Source organism: Sciurus vulgaris, assembly GCF_902686455.1.
Source record: "Sciurus vulgaris genome assembly, chromosome: 2".
Classification (NCBI taxonomy): Eukaryota; Metazoa; Chordata; class Mammalia; order Rodentia; family Sciuridae; genus Sciurus; species Sciurus vulgaris.
In genome coordinates, this window is record NC_136462.1 from 64,761,425 (window position 1) to 64,783,016 (window position 21,592).

The following is a 21,592-nucleotide window of genomic DNA, read 5'->3' on the forward strand; positions in this document are numbered from 1 at the left end:
GGTGTTAACAATGCATTTAATGCCCAAATCAGTATGAATACAGGTAAAGCTCTCACTAATACCAGTACCAGGATGTTAAAGCCACCTATTTTCTAAGCAGCCAAAAAAAAAAAAAAAAAAAAAAAAAGACAGAGCTTTCCACCTTTGGCAAATAAGGCAGTATGCTAGTACTCACTAAGACACATCATATAATAACCACATATGTGATTCTTCAGGCTGTATAATAACACTCATCTACTATACCTGCTGCCTTTTCTGCAATTTTAGCTTCCGTTGCTTTCTCTTGGAGTTCCAATTTAAGCTTTAATTTTCTCTGTTCTTTATCCTCTTCATTCAGTTTTTCTTGAAGCTAAAATACATTTTAAAAAAATACAGATTCTTATCTAAAAAATGTCTTCCCAAAATGAAGCCCACTGTTATGTATAATTACAATGTACTAATAAAAACATTTGAAAATGTCTTCTAGATATATGATTAATTCCAAAGTAAAATTTTGTTTTTTTCTTAAACCTTTATGTAATATTACATTCAATTGTCTAAATATATGAACTTCATGGGTAAAAAAATAAGATTACAAGATATTTTATAAAGTAATGATTACCTGTAATCATAATTATAAAACCTTCTATTACATACTTAATTTGTGTGTAGATAACACTAAGAGGAACAGTATCATTATAAAAATAACTACTGACTGGGCATGGTGGCCCATGCCTATAATTACAGCTGCTCAGAAGACTGAGGCAGAAGGATTGGGAGTTCAAAACCAGCCTTGGCAAAAACAAGGCGCTAAGCAGTGAGACCCTGTCTCTAAATAAAATACAAAATAGGGCTGGGGATGTGGCTCAGAGGTCGAGTGCCCCTGAGTTTAATCCCTGGTACCCGCCCCCCTGCAAAAAAAATCGAAAAACTACTAGAAGCAATCTCACCTGTTTTTTTGTCTTAATGCAAAAGATTTGGATGGGACACTCCTAATAAATTAAGGATGGTTCAGTTTCTCTTAGTAATTCCAATATTTTGAAACAAAATTAATTAAGATAATAATCTTAATATCTGATACAAATCTGCTACCTTGTCATATTCCTTTTAAGTCAGCACTGGTATCAGACTCACAATTGGTATGTAACAACTGATAAAACAAAGTACAGAAAATGTCTCATGCTTTCATATAAGAAGTCTTCTAAATGTTTCTTATTTTTAATTCCTCACTAGGCTTTTTTCATTTGTATCATTTTCCTTTAGACATGATCAACGTTCCTAACATCACGTATTGGTTTGGTTAGGTCAAACAGTGAGAATATTTAAATCAGAAAAGCATGTAGAGTTTTTTTTTTTTTAAAAAGGCACAGTAAATGAACATTATTTATTGACATTATTTAGTGCTCAGAGGAATATAACTAGAATAAGAATCAATAAAAAAATAAAAACATGATAAGACAAACTGAATAACAGGATAACACAAAGTGAATGAAAATATCAGCAGGTCTTGCTATTATAATGTTCAATTACATATATTATTGGGGTGAAGTATAGGGCACATATACTAATAAAAATAAAGAAGAAAAGAAAGTAAAGAAACAGCCTATAATATTTCTCATTCTTCACAATCCTGAAAGTTTTACTGTGGTAGAAACTTAATCTTTTTTTAGGTACCTACATAAGGTACCCAAAATTTATGAAAAACAAAATGATATCATACCAGCAAGGCAGAAAAACAAAAAATGCTATTTTCATGGCCAATGACTTGACTGAGCTCCACCATGATGACAAGATATGGTGACATAAAGTACACAACTATTGTGTACTGTATTATTTCAGGTACATAATAAAACTGAAAAATGATGGGCAACAAAGAAAATTTAGAAGGTCAACAGCTGAAAGTATATTTTACAATGATCAAGCTTTCTGTATTATACCTTTTTATTGCTTGTTCTGAGAAAATCCAATTCTTTTAGAAGAAATGCTACTGTAGTCTCTTTATTTAGGTCTGGAGTAACATGACAAGGAATCATATATTCATAATGCAATTCATTCTTTCTATGTTCCATAATTCTGCAATAAAGAAAACGATTAAACAATATATTACAGGATCTATGAATTTTATACTTCAAATGGAGACAAATTTAGTTTTAATAATAGGTGATGGTATCCATGTTTAAATCTCTCTTTTAATGCACTTAAGAGAATATTATAGATAAAAAAGAAAGGACATAATCTCATAAAGAGTTGACAATCTATCAATTATAAATTTATGGAAAGCACTTAGTAACACCCAAGACTCATGATTGAGTATATCTGATAAAAGAATTCAGGTTTCAGAGGCTATAAATATTATTTTGGTTTAGGTTTTAGAGGCTCTAAATATTATTACAATTTGTATTATAGGTTGGGATTCTAGTTAAATGTCTTGCTTCCTAAAAATGGAACAATAGTCAAGTAAGTTTTTTATTTGGGGAAAAAGAGTATCATACTTAATTATTAAATCAAAACTTTAAAATAAAAACCTATTCCTGTAACATTTAAGTAATGAAAGTGTTCTGACATTTTATATGCTATTTGAGAAGAGTATGAACTTATAATTGAGTAGTATAAAGGAAAGGAAGGGAAACGATATGGATTGTTTTTTTGAAGGCATTATATAAATTTGTAAGCACAGATAAATATGAAGTCATTAAGAAGAAATTTAGCAGTGAGGCTTAGGACATTCAGTGTAATAGTATTTTCCATATATCTCCTGTTACAATTATACCAGAGCACTCAATCTGGCTTTTGCCCAAGCTCTACCCAAACTGTACCTCATTAAGAAGTGATCTAAGAAACAGGAACAAATCAACATAGTATCTATTTCATTATGTGTAAATGTCACTAATATATCTACTGAATACTTGCAAGTAAATAGAAATAGCAATTTCTATGCCAAACTCTGTTAAAATAGTATTCTAGAAAATAGATTTTTAGACTGAAAATACAATATCATTGAATTTTTTAATCTAACAATATTTTCATAGCACGTGACTAATTATCAAAATACTTTAATCTTATTGGTAAAAGACAAAGGAATCACAAACTCAAATTCCTCCATGAGACAGACAAAGTGGACAGGTAAAAGCTATAGGACTTAAAATAAGAAGGAAGGTAAACAGTAGAGTGGAAGAGCTTTTTAAAAGCATTCATATTCATTTAAATGAAAAAGAATGCTAACCAAAACCAAAGCATCTTTGGGCTTAATTTGTCCTAGAACTGCCAGTTTGGGTTTGAAGAGTAATATCCCATTTATAGCAATCCAACAGTCACTTCCACATTCATAATGAAAGGCACAGAAAATAAAGTTGAATGAGGAATAAAACCTCATTGCATTCCTTCAAACTCACCTTGTGCATTTATACTTAGCTATCTAGACCCATTTCATCAAATCACAGACACAACACAAAACATTGTCACATACCCCACATTCTCATAAATTAATAATATTTCAAATTCAGCTCACACACACGAAGTGTGTGTACATATGAAGAAAAGTTCTCCCAATTTTTACTTTCTAGACCTAAGGTTGACAGAACTCACTTGCATTTTTCAGATGTCTCATCATCTGGGTAAGGGCTGAAGACCTGGAAATTCCTAGATTTCTGTCCTGGCATTTCAGGGTCCTCATATGTGACTTCATTAGCTAATTCACTGGATTTTTGATGCATGCTTCCCTCAGAATTCATAGTGAGTTGCTCATCTAGCTGTGTACTTTTATTTCTCCCAATACTCTCTTGTTCAAGATAAACGTGGGCTATATCTGTGTGTAAACAAATGAAACAAACATTATATTAAATGCCATAACTATATGTTAAGAATTATTCAAATAAATATTTTTTTCATACCTTGAAATGCATACTTTCCTAGTCTTACTGTAATAAGATAAACATGAATAGTGTGGTGCCTGCCATTCATATTTCCATTTTCACAGTCAAAAGACATTTAGGATAGTGGTTTACACTCTTGTCTAAATGTAAGAATAACAAGGAGTTTTTAAGAATCCAAAGTTCAGAATAGGGACCTAGAACCTAGTGGATATGACTTTATCCCTACTTTTTTTTTTGGTACCATGGCATATTGACCCCCAGGGTCCTAAACTACTGAAATCAGCACTTTTTTGAGACAGGGTCTCTCTAAGTTGCTTAGACTTTCATTAATTTGCTGAGGCTGGCTTCCAACCTGTGATCCTCCTGCCTCAGCCTCTGGAGCCACTAGGATTACAGTGCACACTACCATGCCCTGATCGTCCCTACTTTTAAATCTCCCCAGATAATTCCTTGATATGTTTGCTGTTAAGAAACACTGAATCACAGATATTCTTAAGATCCCTCAAAATAGGATACAATAAATTAATGATTACAGTGAGGTAATACTATGCATGAAATTCCAGTATCAGACTGGGTTAGAACTGCAGTTTTGCTAAGGGTACAGCATTGGATGAGTTATTTAACCCATTCCTGTCTCAGCTTTCTGTTTGTAAAATACAAACATAATAACACTTACCTGAGTTGTTGAGAGGACTAAGTTAACACATATAAAGTAATTGCCCTAGTACTAAATTACAACAATAAATGTTAGCTATTACTTTTATAATCATCAGTATAACATTAAAATGGACATAAGAGAGTCACATCTATCCTCCATTTTATCAGAAATGTGCTATATATACAAGGCAATCTACTTTGTAACACTTGGCTATCTCACGAAAAAATTTAAGTTGTACTTAGTAAATAATAATTATTTCAAAGGAATAATCTATATTTAATGATATAACAAAAAGTTTTTTGGGAAAAATCATACACACATACACAGAAAACAAATTTTTACTAGTAAATCAGAAGAGCAGGTCTAACATTGATTGTTAATTAGTACTTTATTAATTCATCAGAAATAATTCTTAACTTTAAGAAGCACATGAATCTCAGCTCCTTTTTGGTGATGCCTTCTCTAAAGCATCAAACTTAAAATCCTCTTGAGGCAAACAGGGTAGTTTTAGAATAAGAAGAAAATAGAAACACAAATAAGATACTTGCAACAAAGTATTTATTCTAAATAAATTACTCCTGTTAGGTATAGCCAGTTACTCCAAGTCTGGATTTTGTTTTTAATGGTAGCTAGAAGTAGATTAGAAATCATTGGTTTTTGACAAATTACTTTTGATTCCACGTTGAGGGAATGTATTCGAAGAGAGAATATACTATCATAATTATATATTGTGGGGTAGGTAGGACTTTTTTCATTATATTCTGTTTAAACTTTAGGAACAGAAATCTTGTAACTTGAGATCACTTGCCAGCTTTTGACATCTCAAAACTCTTACCTGATTTGCTTTAGATATTCATTCACCATCCTGTTTTTCTAGGATATGCTAGTATTAGAATGGAATCCTCAAAAACTGAAGGAGGGAATTTTAAAAATGGAACTAAGGAAATCCTATATAGCAATAACGAACCGTATTTTCTAACACTTCTGTATATCTATATAATTAACTCAATGAAAAAGAATTATAGTTATTGAAAGCACTATCAAAATAACAAAAATGATCCCCAGAGACATGTCATAAAAAACTATTAGGGCCAAATACTATCCTAGTTTATGAGGTACAAACACTCTTCAAAAGGAAACAGGATGGCCCATGGAGTACTAACATCTACATAAAATCCCTTTTCCCTGCGATAACACCACAGAAACTGCTTCAGACTCTTCAGTCCTGACTCTTTGACCTGGTTGAGACCAAATTTACCATTATCTAAACTTGTTCCACTTTCTCCCCTCTGTACTTCTAGGTTTAGTTAGGATCTTTCTGCTTTCAGTCTTTTATTCCTAACCGGGGTTTCCCTTACCCAATTCCTGATATCTATATTTGGTATTTGCTTAATAGTTTTACAGTTCTCTTTCTTCGCCATTATTTCACCTGTACCTGGGCTATCTTCTTCAAAGTCTTAAAGAAGACATGAAAACTTACCAATAAGAGGTCTCTTTTGATCCCTTCTGGATCTTAGTAAATAGAACCCCTTGAAATATTATTTTTAAAAAATGCAACAATTTCTGACACTTCTGGATTTTAAGTTTTTTTTGAGGTGCTGGGGATCGAACCCAGGGACTTGTGCTTGCAAAGCAAGCACTCTATCAATTGAGCTATCTCCCCAGCCCAATTTTAAGATGTTTTAAAGGTGAATATTTGAAATGTTTAATTTTTTAAAAGAACCTGTGGGCATGATTTGAATCTATTTCTGGGTATTTCTAATTTTGTACAGTAATAAAAGCTTTTAGATTCCCAATTTGAACTACTCATCAGACGTCTGAAGTCTGCTCTGCAAATCAGAATATCCATATTTTTCTACTAAGAATTTAATTTTACTTTAGAGTAAAAGAGGCTGATTTATAAAATTTTCCTGTCTTTTTTTTTTTTTTTTTTTTAACCATTTTGGCAAGTATTAGCAAACTACTGTTAAATCCTCTGAAAGTTTTCAATGCTCTTCCTCTCTGCCATACTGCAGTATCCTATGCAAGTATTACATTTGACCTTTCAAAATAATTTCCTTATTCAGGAACACCCAAAAACATCATATGTCCTGTGATGGGTACTGTGAAAACAATAAGAAACAGACACTTTCCTCAAGGACTTTATAGATCAATGATGACAGCAAACTGATTCAATGTTATGAACAAAATGTAACAAGCTCTAGGCAAAAGCTTTAGAGTATACGTTAGACATACTAATGTTCAACTGGAAGACTCTAGAGGACCTCATAAAGGTATTTGCTTCAAAAAAGGACGTGTGGGAATATGCAAAGTAATGAACTGCCAAAGAGTTGAGTTAAATAAGCATAGTCAACAAAGAAAACATTGACAGACTATAAGAACAAAAGAAGAACAGGAATGAATAAAGAGAAGGAAAAGATTTGGGAAAAACAAAGTGGTATTTCTTGTATTGAAGAACAAGATATGATAAGGAGAAAAGAGTTCTAAAATAAGAAACAGGTAAGGACAAAGTCCAAGATGCAGTTCATTTGGAAATAGGTTGATTAAACAGACTGGTAAGTTAAGGTGCTTGGAGAAGAGGACACCAAGGGATCAGTGTGCTGAAAGTGTCCTGTGGAGGAAATGAAGGCATCCAGAAAAATGGCACAAAATAGAAAGTAGAAATGGGAGCCAGACATATGAGTCTTCAAAGACTACAGATAAAAAATGTGAAACACAGATGAGAGTCTCAACAAAATTGATGACAGAGAACAGTCTTTTTATCTTTTATTTTTAAATACTTAGTCTTATTAAAAAATTTCAAGATCAGTACAAAAAATTCCTATATACTTTTTCCCAGTTTTGCAAATATTAACATTTTATTATACTCACTTTAAATTTGTGTTTCCTTATCTACCTATGCCCACATTTTCTTTTTTGAGCCACTGGAGAGTAAGCAGCAAGTGTGATACTCTTTGACCTTTCAGGAAAAATTTCAAAGTATTGCTCTATCATCTTACATTTTGACAAATTTTCTTTACCTTATTCGAAACTCAATTTATATACAACTTCTAAATTAGTACTTACTCCAACCAAGAGAAGAAGATGACACTTAGTAATTCTAAATTCAATCTTTAATTATTTTTCCTAAAATCTTCAACCCAGGAGAAAGAGCTGTAAGAAATGATACTGGAATGAAGCTACTAAAAACTTCAGCTGAACTTATTTGTATTGTCTCTTTAATTTTGAAAGAACTGTGTACAGAAATATAAATGTGTAAGCTAATAAAATGCCACAAAAGTGAAGTTAAGGACTGCATTGCACACTAGTCAATTTCAAAGATAAATGTTAAACAAAAAGACAGATATCCACTTCTGATTTAAACTTATCTCTAGGCAGATGAAAACTTAAAACCATTCTATTGATTCTTCTATTTCTCTCACATGGTTTGAAAATACTCTTTAGTAATCCACATCTGTGTTTATCAAGGTCATTGTTAACTGATCTATCAATCTGAACAACTGAATATTATTTAAATTCATTTCTCCCTATGAATTCAGAGAATAAATTAATCTCTTCATAATTCTTATGTCCATGAAGTCTGATTTTCTTTTACTGAGATTTAAAATGGAAAATTTTTATGGCTACATCAATTCCTTTATTTGCTCTTCCGTAGGCACACTTTTTTGTTTGGATATGAGAATTTAATTGTGTCAAAATATGCTTCCCCAAATTTGTTATTAGTGTATCTAATGCTATCATTGCCATGAAAAAATCATACTGTATCTAAAAATGATATGAATACTACTACCAGGTATTCCTCTAAAATGACATCAATAGCTATTGCTAGAGTTATTCATCTGAAAAAATCAGGTGGATTTGGTGAAACTTTTTTTTTAATTTAGTATTTAATATGTGTGTATGCTAGCTGCATTATACAGTTTGAAGATCCCATCTCTAGTGACTTTCATGCTGTTTTCAAGGGATAATTTTTGTAATCTAATGAATTCTTCCTTTACTTCTGGAGATATCAGTTCTGTCAACTCAATGCTAATGTTAAATCCTCAATTCCTAAGTCTAGAAAATTAACAGTAATGATACTATTTCCTATCCTAGAAAAGAAAGCTGCAAGATTCCCCCATTAAGTTCAATTCTCCAGACAATTACACATTAATGTATAATATATTCAGTTAAATTGATGCTCCCCAAGAAATAATGACTATTGGCCAAAAATAACCTTTATTTCATGACTATTATACAGAAGTAAAGAGGTGGCTAGAATCAAATAGGGATTCTTAGAGGCTGGGAAATTCTGTTCTGCCTGGCTTTGTAAATAGTTTGTGACAACTGGTATCTGTGTAAACGGATTTGATGGTCCCCTGGGGGGTCAATACTGTTTACAGAGCTGTTTCTTCAGAGTGGTTGAGCTAGAATTGTCTCTAGGGATCTACGGGGTTACTCAGAATAGCAACATCCCAGCTACCTGAGAACTGGGACAGAAAGAGACAAGGGGATAGAAGTAATATGCACAAATACATTCAAATAAATGGATCTCTTACCTCTTAAAATGAAGGTGTTAGTTAGGTACATTTGTATCTAAAATGAACCATAATGGAAATAATGTGTTAATGTGCTCTCTGACACTTTAAATGCAATTGGTCACTACTTTACATTCTTTTTTTTTGGCGAAGGGAGGTGTATTACTTACACCTTAGCATTTGATTTTACAAATACATAAAGAAGAAAAACCTAATAACCTAATGCACATTGCTTCTCTTTCCTATATTGTTGATGACCACAGCTTTTACTCTGAAATTGTAAACTTAATGCAATGTAGTAGTCCTACATTTTAAACAAAAAAATTTCTGGATGGTTAAGGACTCCTTAAAAATGAACATTAGTTTCAAATTAATAAGAACAACAGTTATCAACTAGTGGGGTCTACTGATTTCTAATAATTCTTTAATTTAAATATAGTTCTGCCTGTCTCCATTCATCCATCCATTCAAAAATTATTTCTTATACTAAATATTTCAAACTATCTCCTTCTTTTGTAGAATAGAGGATTAGTTTTCAACATAGATGCATATTATATGTTTTTATTCCCCAAACAAAATAGAAGTAGAAAAGCGCATCAGACATATGTCATATCAGAGTGATCCCACCTAGTATGAGTGTGTACAAAGCAAAAACTGACTGACTAAGTCGTCAAACTACCACAACACTGATACATTTAGACTTTCCATGCAGAACCACAGTCAGTGCAGAGGTTGTGAAGACAGACTACAGGACTTGAATGCTGACTCCATAACACAGCTGTATAATGTTTAGCACATTATTTAACCTTCCAGCAGTTCCCCTATTAATAAAAGTACAATGTAATAGCATTGGCCTCAAAAGGAAGCTATGAGGACTAAATTATTTAAATTAAATATCTCTTGGAAAATTATCAGCACAGAACCCACAATAAATGTTAAATATTATCTTTAAATCTGCTTTGCTAAAAGTTTCACTATTTGGATTTCTCCTAATCATTCTATGAGGTACATGACACACTCTCTGGATCATATTTGAATTTTAAATTCAAGTTATATCTTTAATTAATTTCTCTCAATATTAACAATAAAAGCAAGAAAGACATCTATTGTCTTATCACTCTAACTTCCATATGAAAAAATTTCTCAAATTTCCCAAACAAACTTCTTTATGGTTCGTGGTTAGCATATGGTTATGCAGCTAAAATCAGAAGGACTATCCTAAGACGCCAAGCTGTTATTTATATATTTATTGTTTTCTTTCAGAGAAATGCCAGCAAATATGTGGAAAAATCTTTCAGAAACCTTATATAACATTTTCTTATTAAAATATTCAGAACACATGGAAATGGAAAATAAATGATATCTAATTCAATAACAAACGACAAAAGGAAATACTTAAGAAGGTTAAAATTTGTAATTAACACATTATTTTAATAAAGCATGAGATTGTAAAATTAGTATATAAGAAGTAATAATATTTTGAAATTTAGAAATTCAGATATAGGGAAAAATTCTGAAAGAAAACTCAGTCCTATAGAAAGTTTGTTTCTCTGAATTCAATCTCAAGACAGGTAAATGATAACTCTAAATTACATAATTCTGTTACATAATTTTAGTATTCTCTATATTAGCACATGATATTTTTAATTACAATCAAGATCACAGCAAGTAGATCACAGTCTGCTATCCTTCAGAGAAATCTAATTTAGAAATCACAGGAAATTAGGTAATTTTTGACCTTTGTCTTAAAAAATACAAACTTGTTACTTGGATACTGTACACCAACTCTTTCAGGGCTTTGTTTTTCTGGCTTCAATAGAAATATGATAAACAAAACTATAATTTTCATTTCAGGTTTTCTGCATACTTAATATCCTTCATAAAGACTGCCACTATATTGCTAGGCTGTCTCCATTAACATCAAAAATGAAATTGTAACATATCTTTTTGTTTCCTCTATTTTTAAATCTCATCACTAAGTTAATCACCAACATGTTGTTAGACACATAATAGAAGAATACATAGATGTAGTCTCTACAGCTTATGGTCTTATTTTTATATTTCTCCCCCACCCCTTTTTATTTGGTTGTAAGCTTCCTGTTACACTCATCTTCCTAAAACAGCAAAATATCAATAGATATATTAGATTGTTTAATTCACTGAAATAAAATGAGTTAACAAAAGCAAATACTGATATATCATTCAAAAGATACATGTAAAGCAAACAAGCATTAAAATGAATACTTAATATTTAATACCTATTTAGTATTAATTTGGTGCCAAACAGAATGTTAAGGTAAACAAACAACAAAAAAAGTGCATTAGCTCTCAGGTGAGATGAAAAAAGTGTCAGGGAGACAGACAAGAGTAACACTTGTGAAGAATTAACCAAATGCTGGTGGCAGAATGGGAATGATCCTAGTGATATGCTCAGTCATCCAGATCAGTACAATTCTGAGATAAATTGTGCAAGTTATTCATATAATTTCATATTTTCTAGTAAGTATGTTAAACAAGAAATAAAAAAAAACTATTTTTTCTGTTAACACGTAATATAAAAATCATTTTGAGAAATTTTACAATTCTTTTCTGTACTGATAGCACATCTCAGGTTAGATTAGCCACCTGTGGCTAGTGGTTACCATTCTGAATAGCACAGATACAGTTCTAATAAGGGACATTGTAAATATATTGAAGGGAAATAGAAAACATGGGAGAGTAGAGACTAGATGTAGGTATAAGAGATTGAAATAATCTTTTACAAAGGTTTGTAAAGCCAGAAAATCAAGAATCCTGTCAATACCATATAACTTGTTTATTTGGACATTAGGGTCAGGTAAAATAAACTGTATCCTTTGTACTCGTATATGTGATTGTATAGATAAACACAGAAATCAAAAGAAGTGGTGAGGTGATTTTATCTCTGATTATAATAATCCAACAGCGATGTACCCCATTAGCTCTACTGGAAGTGTGTTGTTTTATTATTTAAAAACCTATGTAAAATGGTGGTACTACTCCAAATTTTTAAAAAGTTTTTGTTCATCTCTCCAAGTCTAAAACAGTCATGAACACAATATTTATTCTGATGGGAAAAAGTTCAGATATCTGTGTAAGAACTACTAGAAGGATATAAACATTTAGTGAAATTCTATCATAATGTTTAAAATATTCAGTTTCAACATCCTACTACATGAAGGCAATGAACACAGAATAGTATAGTCTAATGTTTAGACTAACTAGTTACTTATGAACATATCACATAAGCTGAAGTTCTGTAAAACTTATATTACCTGATTTAAAATATTAAAAGCATTATTTAGGTTGAAATGCTTATGAAAACTATCCTAAAATATAATTAACGTAACAGTAAATCTTTATTCTTTTTCTTTCCCAGTGACATGAGTGATCTGGCTCTTTATAAGAGATTTCTAATCTTTGTAGCCTTCTCAGGTTTTCCTATCATTAGAATAATTTATAAAGAAATTAAAAATATAAATGAACTGAGCAAGTCAAATTTCTACAACTGCAAGTAAAATAGGTTTAATAAGTACATATTTTTATTTAAGTACAAACATATACCAATTGTCTATGAACTCAACAATTTCATAAATCATTTATGGAAGACAAATTTTCCAGTAGTGTTAAGAGGGGAAAAAAAAAAAAAGATGCTCTTTATATGTGTCTTTCATTTTGTTTAAGAACATCTTTAGATTCAGAAAACAAAGCAGAAGAATCACCAGTCAGACACTAAGCAGGAATCACTGAAACATAATGTTAGTTCTAATGGATGGATGATTGTGTTTGGTCTTTTGAAACTTTGAAGTATAGGTAAGTCTTGATCACACAAATTAATAAATCCTAAAGCTGGAGTTAACAATAACCATTACACCCAAATTCTGCAGCTTAGCCCAGCCAATTTTTCAAAAGGTCAGGTTGTGAACTGGAGAAGATCAGGGAGGTCCACCGCATAGCTTTGTTGCCAGGCATCTCTCGTCTGGATTGTTGCAGGCATTTATTAGTATTCGTCAGCAGACTCAACAAAGCAAACAAGAAATTCAAGCACGAATAATAAAATGAAATGCTGCTATATAACCCTTTGTCATTCTGCAAATATGGGACTTTTTAGCTACATTGTTCCTAAACCTGGGTTACTACTTTAATTTTTCTCCACAGTGCTGACTGAATGAGTATGCATGTGTGTTAAATGCAGAGCTCCCCTAACAACTGCAGGACTGCCATTTAATCTGTTGGTAGATGGACCATTTCCTGTGGGAACCCTAGCTATGATTTCCAGATCCACCAAATAAATCTCAGATTAAGATTCCAAATGAAACCTGCCTTTGGCAGATAAAAAATGTCAAGATGGATATAAACAGTAAAATTATAAATTATCTAGGTGTTGCATGACAAACCAATGCTCAATTTTTTTTGTTGACATGTGCCCAGATATCAAAACTATATGAGACATTCATCAAATGTCACACTTTCATAATATTGGAGGCATCATTAAAACTGTTTGACTAAGGACCTCAAAGTGTTTAAGCAGTAGCTCAAAAGTATATTTGTGCAAAGTAGAAGAATAAATTTACATATCAGCAGCAGCTCATAAGGGATGGGTAAATATTCTGTTTATCTCTCATTGTAATTCAGGTTACTTTAAATACAAGGTTTTAGGAAATCATTATACTCTATATGGCATCATTACATAACTTTCTATGCAAATGATATGTTTTATTCAAATTCACCACTTGTCAAAAAAAAGCATAAGAGGAAAAGGTAGAGGTGTTATTTCATTAGTCAACTGTGACTTCGGAACTAGTACCTTGTTAGTCCATTACACTATACCATCATCAGTCCCTGGTTCAAGTTGGCATTTAAAACTTTTTAAAAAGCATTAGTTTGAAATTAAAAAAGTCTCAGAAAAGTAAATTTGTTTTTTGATAATGTGTTCATTTCAAATGACTTGGGAGAAGGGTATAGACTTTTAAAAAAGAAAAAAGGTAATAAAGGGCGAATACAGAATATCTCAGCTAGCAAATGACCTATTAAAAATGCAGAGGAAGTCTCTAATGTTACTTTCCACTGCATTCTCATCAGATCGAGGACTCCTTTTTCACTGAAAAAAAAATTTTTCTTTTGGTCTTTGCTCTTCTTACCTGGACTAATGTAGCCTTGTCCTAGTCTTAAATACTATATTGGTTGATTATAAAATACAGGCAATAAAGGGTTCTGAAAAGAAACAATCAGTTTTGCTGAACTGTGGCTTTTTTTTTTTTTTTTTAACTTTCAACTTCTAAAAGTAACTGAGTTTGTGGCTTCAGACTCTACATTTTACAATGTTGGGTTCTAATAAAAATTTATAAATCATCTATTTAAAAACAGGGGTTCTTTCAAATTACAATTTCTTCAAACTTATAGTAATCTGGGGAAAGGATATAGAATATGTTACTTCACATTCCAAAGCTTAAGAATCTGTATATAAACCTGAAAATTTAAGTACTACATATTTGTTCTGTATTTCCTATCATATTTCTTTCCACATACTCATTGGTTCAAAGAAACTAAATAAACTCTACTAATAACTAAGATAAATAAACTACTTACATTCCAATCTGCTGAAGACTGATATTAATTTAAAATTTTTAATTTTCCAAGGTAAGGGAGGATATTAATTAAAAAAAGGAAATAAGTGGTATTGTGTTTAACTTGATTATATTTTTATACTAAAAATGCTCAAATCAATGAACATTATTAGTTATGTTAGTTATCAAATTATATTAGGTACAGACAGCAAGATTGTATTAAAAAGGAGGATTTAATTGTTAATTTAAAAAATACTGAAATAGCAAAAGCTTACACTATAATTTCTATGCACCAAATATAATTTTATCAGTATAAAATGCTTAGTTTTTACTTTTTACCCATTAGTACACCAATTTTAAAATATTAAGATGTTATATATAAAAACAAATCATTCAAAAAATAAATATAAAAGTCAAAATATGATTTTTAAAAACAATGATTTTTACCTTGCCATTTTATCAGTAAAATTTTGCCATCACCCAAAAATTACAAAAGATTTTTTGGGGGGCGTACTGTGAGCTGAACCTATTGTTGTCCACTCAGCTATACCCCAGGCCCTTAGAATATTTTATATCCAATCACTGAAACTATGAGCTAATGTACTTAACCAATTTTAAAAATTTGAAGCTGATTTGTTTTTTGCCTTTTCACATTCCCTACAATAAGCAAAACACAAAGAAAAATAGTATATAATACTCTCCCCCAAAGATAATAATGCCCTACATGATAGAAGCCAAACAACTAAAAGTTGAGGTATTTAGTGAAATCCTCCAAAAGAATTTTTTTTTTCTACTAGATTTATTTAAAACCAAAAAGCAGAGAGAAAAATATATCCTAAAATATATAATTTTGGCATTTAGGAAACATTTCTTGAAAAGCATTATGAATACCTTTAAATCCAGGAAGTCACATCAGTCTTGATTTACAATCAACCAGGACCGATTGATTCTGCAAATAGCCTTAAATTCACCCTATATTCTAGTGTATACTTATCTTCTAAACCAACAAAATGCCAATGCTTTGAATTTTATAGTAATCATATTAAGAGACCACAACAGTGATTTTATATAAACTAAAATTCTAATTTCTAGAAAATTAAAGATTTAATACTATAATATTAAGATTTGTGTGGTACACATTCCAGGAAGTGAATCCCGTAAGTGAAAATGAATGAGGATACTTATTGAATAGCACAGAATCCCATGGAAAAAGAATTCTAAATGAAGCAAAAAGACTTTTGGTAAATTCCAGTAGTTTTTCCTATTTCTAAAAAGCACTTCATTTTTTATGACAAAAATAAATTTGAAAGTGCTTGTATAAGTGGAGGTGATATACCTTTGAGCCAAAAAAGTAAGTCACAGGTTCTACAAAAAAAGAGTCATACCAATAGAATAGAATGAGAGAAGGTTCTATTAAAATAAAAATTATCATTTTATGTTCATTCTTAGTAATGATCATTTCTATAAAATGGAAGATCAAAAATATACTGAGAATTTCACATAAAGAACTATAGCCTGAATAGATTCGGAACACTTTAAATTTGGGGAAGGAAGGTGGGAAGGGAGGAAAGGAAAGGGAAGGGAAGGGAAGGGAAGGGAAGGGTGAAATAAAGATTGATTCCTATCATCTTACAAACTTTTCCCATATTAAGAATTTATGGGTAAGTTCATGGACTGTAACAAATGTACCATGATGGTGTAGAACTTTGATGGTGAGGGAGATGGTGCATTGTGGGGGAAGGGGAATAAGGGAACTCTGGAGTTTTCTCTCAATTTTGCTGTGAACCTTGAAGTATTCTAAAAATACTATCTAAAGCTAATTTTTAAAAGGAATATATGGCATAAATTCATCAATGTGAAGTATTCATATCAGCAATTACATCTAAAACACAGTTTGTAACAAATATTATATAACCAGCTAGAAAATTAAGTTGCCCTTGTAATTATTTTTTGTTTTTTCACTCCATTTTTCTACTGAGACCAAGAGTAATAACAGAATCATTCATGGTAAGCTTAAATAATAAAGAAACCCAGAATCCGATTTTAATAAACCTATTTAAAATAAAAGAAAAAATTTAATAAAAGAGTACAACCTGCATCATTATTCTAGGAATAGCCTCAGAATTTCCCCAGGAAACGAATCAATTCTTGCTGGCCAGCTGCCAGAACCCTACCACCACTCTCAAATATTCTAGATGGTCATGTATGAGAAGCCACTAGCACTCTATTAATCTAGGTACTATGGAGTTAAATAGTAAATTTAATCAAATCTCAGGCATTTTATTTTTTCAACCCCTCTAGGGCATATGAAAAATTTAAAATACAACTTTAAATTCACACTTGCCAAAAGGAAAAAGCAGTCTGTGACATCACTAGTCTGAAGGGTTTTACTGTAATTAGAATTTTTTTAAAATACAGCCAAAATTATGTTACCCTAAAGGAATATTACTGATTCTATATTACATTCTACCAAATATATAAACATAAACTATACCTCTTAGAAAAACCAAATTTCTAAAGATATTCTGAATATTATGTTTGAAGAGAACAGACTTATTAAACTGATAACCATATCAAATAATGAAGTTAATACTTCCTAATACTTTTGAAACTTTAATACACTTTACTTCCATAACTGGAAAGAATAAGACAACAACCATCATTTATTTAAAGATCCTTTTGTCAGTCTTTGTAATCACTACAACCATCACATTAGTGAAAATAATTACTCTATGAGAAATATATTAATTCATTTCCTGTTTCAGACATTGTAGTAGGGTCTTACCATACGTCAGATCTAATCTTCACATTAGTTCCAAAGGAAGTATCTCTCCATTTCCCCACAAGAAAACTCAGGCTTGCAAAGAGTTAAGAAACTTATACTCAAATCCAGGTGGATAGTAAGTGGAAAATTAAAAGATCTATCTAGCTCTAAAACCTGTTTGTTTCTATCATAATACTTCATTAAAATTATTAAATGGATTGATTTTTCCAGTGCAGTTCACCTTCTACTTTCAAATATAGGAAATAAGCTAAAAACTGGTAATTATTAATTACACTATGATTTAGGGAAAACATGCCATTACTTACTGTTATTAAATATAATTTACTGCTGATAGTTATCTAGTGTGGTTCAAAACCTTCAGTATCAATAAGTTAGTGATCATAATTCTTACAGAGTAATTTTTTTCTACCAATTATCATTTTAAATATATGTCCATTCTAAATCATCTCACTATTTCCTCCCTCTATGCCTTAAACAAGTTTGTGAAAAACAATCGAGATTCTACAATCATATTTTCATCAAAATAATCAGTGACATTTAAAAGCATCATAGATGTTTTTCTAGTGTTTCTTTAGTTGTCTAGTCTTATAAAAGTTTGCAAATCATGCAACAGTTTGAGTTATAATTTCATTGCAGAATAACAGATGAACAAAAGTTAAAATACTAAATACTTTGCAAAAAGAGAGAAAGATGAATGAATAAAAGAAGTAGATGGTGGTACAGATTTAAAAGGCTAAGCATGAATCAACAGTATTCTGATTTAATAAGAAACTAACAAACCACTTATAAGTTACCTTTTGTTAAATTTTATTTATTAGAAAAATTATTTTGGTTATTTATTTTGTAGTAAGACCATAAGAATCATGACTATAAAAGACAGTTGCTAGTCCAATTCTAGAATAAAGAGAATGATAGTTGTGTCTTATTTAAATTTAGTAATATAAGATTTTTCAAAATATTTACTGAGCTTCAATAAATTGCAACATGTAAGGATTCTACTAACACAGGCAGTTTTAGAAGAGGTTTTACACCTTGTTTCATGAGTACAAAGAATCCTGATTTAGAATAATGCTCACTTTAACTTTAAAGGCTGATTAGTTTAAAAATATGTGATTCACATCAAAATTAAAATACATAAAAGTAAAAATTACTAGGTTTTAAAATGTATAATAAATGATTCCTTAAATAATAAACTTAACAATATGAAAGAAGTTCATTAAAAGGTTTTTGTCTAATGCTTCTTCAAGCTGTGTGACTCTCATCATTCCTTAATTTGATTTAGTAAAAAATAGTTAAAAGACAGCAGATTTAATATTTAATTTTGGTAGGCATAGTAACCTTTTTTAACCTTTCTTAGGGAACACTGACCCCTAAAGGTTCTAAATTTAAATAAGTATCTCACAATTTTCTAAATTTAACTGGTATCTAGCCCTCATTTCAACCTATATTATTATAATTATATATAGATGAAAGTATTTATCAATGAATAGTACCTAAACTATCTCCTAAGGATTGTTGCATACCATAAAACCACTAGACTACATTTCCACTAATAAAACTACCAAAATTAACATAAAAAATATTCAGTAATCTACATTATTCCAAATAATTATTCATATGAGCTTTCTGACCTCCGTGCCTTTTTTCTTACACAGTTAAGTAAATGAATACAATTGTCTTTGGTATCCATGAGGAACTGGTACCAGGAACCCCACAGATATCAAAATCTGTAGATGCTTAAGTCCCTTATAAAAACCTGGCACAGAATTTGCATATAACCTCCTTAGAATCCTTCCACATACTTTAAATCATCTCTAGATTACTTAAAATACCTAATACTATGTAAATAGTTGATATACTGTATTGTTTGGGGAATAATGACAAGGGAAAAAATCTGTACATGTTCAGTACAGAAACAATTTTTATTTCCACATATTTCCCATTCACAACTGTTTGAATTCTAGGATGTGGAATCCACACATATGAAAGGGCTAAGTGTGAGTGCTAAAGAGGGCTAAGCAATTAATCCTAAGCCAAGTTGTTCTTTCTAAGCATTGACTTTACATAAACATAAACTCCTTTGATTGTGACATTTTGTTTCTTAAAAGAAGACAAAAGAGAAAGCTGAAACAAAGTTTTCACAAAATGGCAAAACATTATTGGTAGCAACACCCATGTGGCAACACAAATTTATTCACACTTCTATTGTTTCTATTGACTGAAAAAATACATTGAGTCAGTGTTGTTTTCAAGTTCTTTAAAGAAAGTTGGACACATTTTGTAAATGTCTTCACCAATTCTATCTAACAACCTTGGCTCATTTTCCAAGATGTCTATAATTGAATCAAATAAAAACATAAATGGTTGTATCTGTTACATTATCTATCTTATCAACTGTTTGCAATTAAAATATTTCAATAATGTTTTTCACAGTAAAGCCACTAAAAGAATGGTTACTTAAGCCCTCCTTATAATGAAATTTAAGACAAAGCAAAGGTACATCTGTGTAATGCAAGTTTAGCTCAATTTCTTAAACTATAGTAAAATAATATTAAAATTAATTGTTAAAGTGGGCAATAAATCTAAGTGTAAGACAGAACTAAGAAGCAATCTGTGCTTTAAATAAATCCCACAAACCCTGGTATCAAGGAGGTGACAATGTGAGAATCTACTGTTGAAACATAACCGGTTATGGAAATACTCAAAAAATATTATTTACCTGTATGATTTTAATATTTATTAATATCCTCTACTAAAAAAGAATATTTCTATTTCCAATGTAAAAATGCCTATAAAAATGTAAATTCTCTTAATAATGTTTTAGTCACATCTGCTGGGGTCTGTGCCTCCTGCAAACTACATAGGTACCTATGTCTTCAACTCTAAAACCTTTATTTCCATAAGTATCCCAGAACTTCAGCACCTCCTTCCTTGACATCTTTTTTGATTATTTTACAATTATGAGACGTAATTCCTCCTTGTCTTTCAGCTCTTTTGATACATTAAAAATTAATTCGTTTGGCTCCTTAAATGCCCTTTTGGTCTCTAATTTGAACAATATGATTTTCATAGCAATATGACCTGTGAATAGGATGATAAACAACAGGTGCATCACAATTTGCTTACTTTTTCGTATCTTGTACATAAATTGAGGAGAATGCTTTTTGAGCTCCTGCTTTTTGTTGCTTGCCTACTTGCATAAAAAAATAAAAATACTGAGCTAGGGATGCTGCTCAGTGGTAGGGGGCTTGCATGCATGAGGCCCTGGGTTTGATTCCCAGTACTGGCAAGAAAAAAAAAAAAAAAAAGAAGAAGAAAAATATCTAAAACAAATAAAAATTGGTTTCCAAACATACACCAGTGTATTCTTATCACAAACTTGAATATAAAGAGAGACAGTCAAAATTAAGTGTCACATATATAAAGAGAGTCGGTCAAAATTAAGTGTCACACTAAAAAATTACTAACTTGCATTAAGAACCTTTAATCACCTTACTCGGATATTATGTACAACTACTTTACTCACAATTCAATAAGTCATCTGGATGTTAAATTCATAACCAACAGCCCAGAGGCCCAAGTAAGAAAATAAATTACCTAGTAGTAGCATTAACAGCAACATGGTTTATACAAATTATATATGTGTTCATATAAGTTTTTATATGGAAAACAAAAACAAATGCAGAATTCGGAAAAAAAGTACTTAGAAAGCATAATATCTTGATACCTCAGGAAAAAATAAGCAATCAACCAATTCGACATAATGACTATAAAGCAATACCCCAAAGAGCCTTTAAACTTCCAGAACAAGGAATAATGTTCCTGAATATATGGTGAGGAAAAGAGCCCTATGGGGAGGAGGGGACAAAAAAGGGGAAGACTGTACAGTACTTTAGTAAGAATCCTATATTTTAAATTATAAAATTGAGAAGGAATGAAAAAGACGTACATAAAGGTTTAAGTTTTCAACTATATGTATTATGTTCAAATGATTCATTTTCCAAAGGTTCCAAATTTTCAACATTTTACGATAACACATTTTAAATCCTCTTTTTCCCTGTTCCATACAGATGCTGCTTGTATGTACTACCACTCATCTGTCTATTGGAGGCTCTCAGAATATGAGTTTGGAATGACTTTCAAACTGTTTCTGTCTATGATTGTTCTGTCTCTTAGGCTGTGTTCCTGGGTCCATG

At 31.0% G+C, this 21,592-nt stretch overlaps 1 protein-coding gene across 15 annotated transcripts in view; it reads right to left on the reverse strand.

Annotated features, from left to right (window-relative positions):
* The window catches only part of MIPOL1 (mirror-image polydactyly 1), a 326,832-nt gene that overhangs the window by 222,996 nt on the left and 82,244 nt on the right, over nt 1-21,592 (reverse strand). For 10 of the 15 annotated variants that reach the window (XR_013760621.1, XM_079120138.1, XM_079120140.1 and 7 more), the window contains 3 exons: nt 3,565-3,784; nt 1,917-2,052; nt 244-349 (listed from right to left, as the gene is read on the reverse strand). Coding sequence is in view for 14 of the 15 variants with exons in the window: in XM_079120138.1 (XP_078976264.1) it covers nt 244-349; nt 1,917-2,052; nt 3,565-3,784 (462 nt within the window). In the remaining variant the exon portion in view is untranslated. The remainder of the gene's footprint in view (nt 1-243; nt 350-1,916; nt 2,053-3,564; nt 3,785-21,592) is intronic. The other 5 variants (XM_079120134.1, XM_079120135.1, XM_079120131.1 and 2 more) reach the window with 1 other exon arrangement.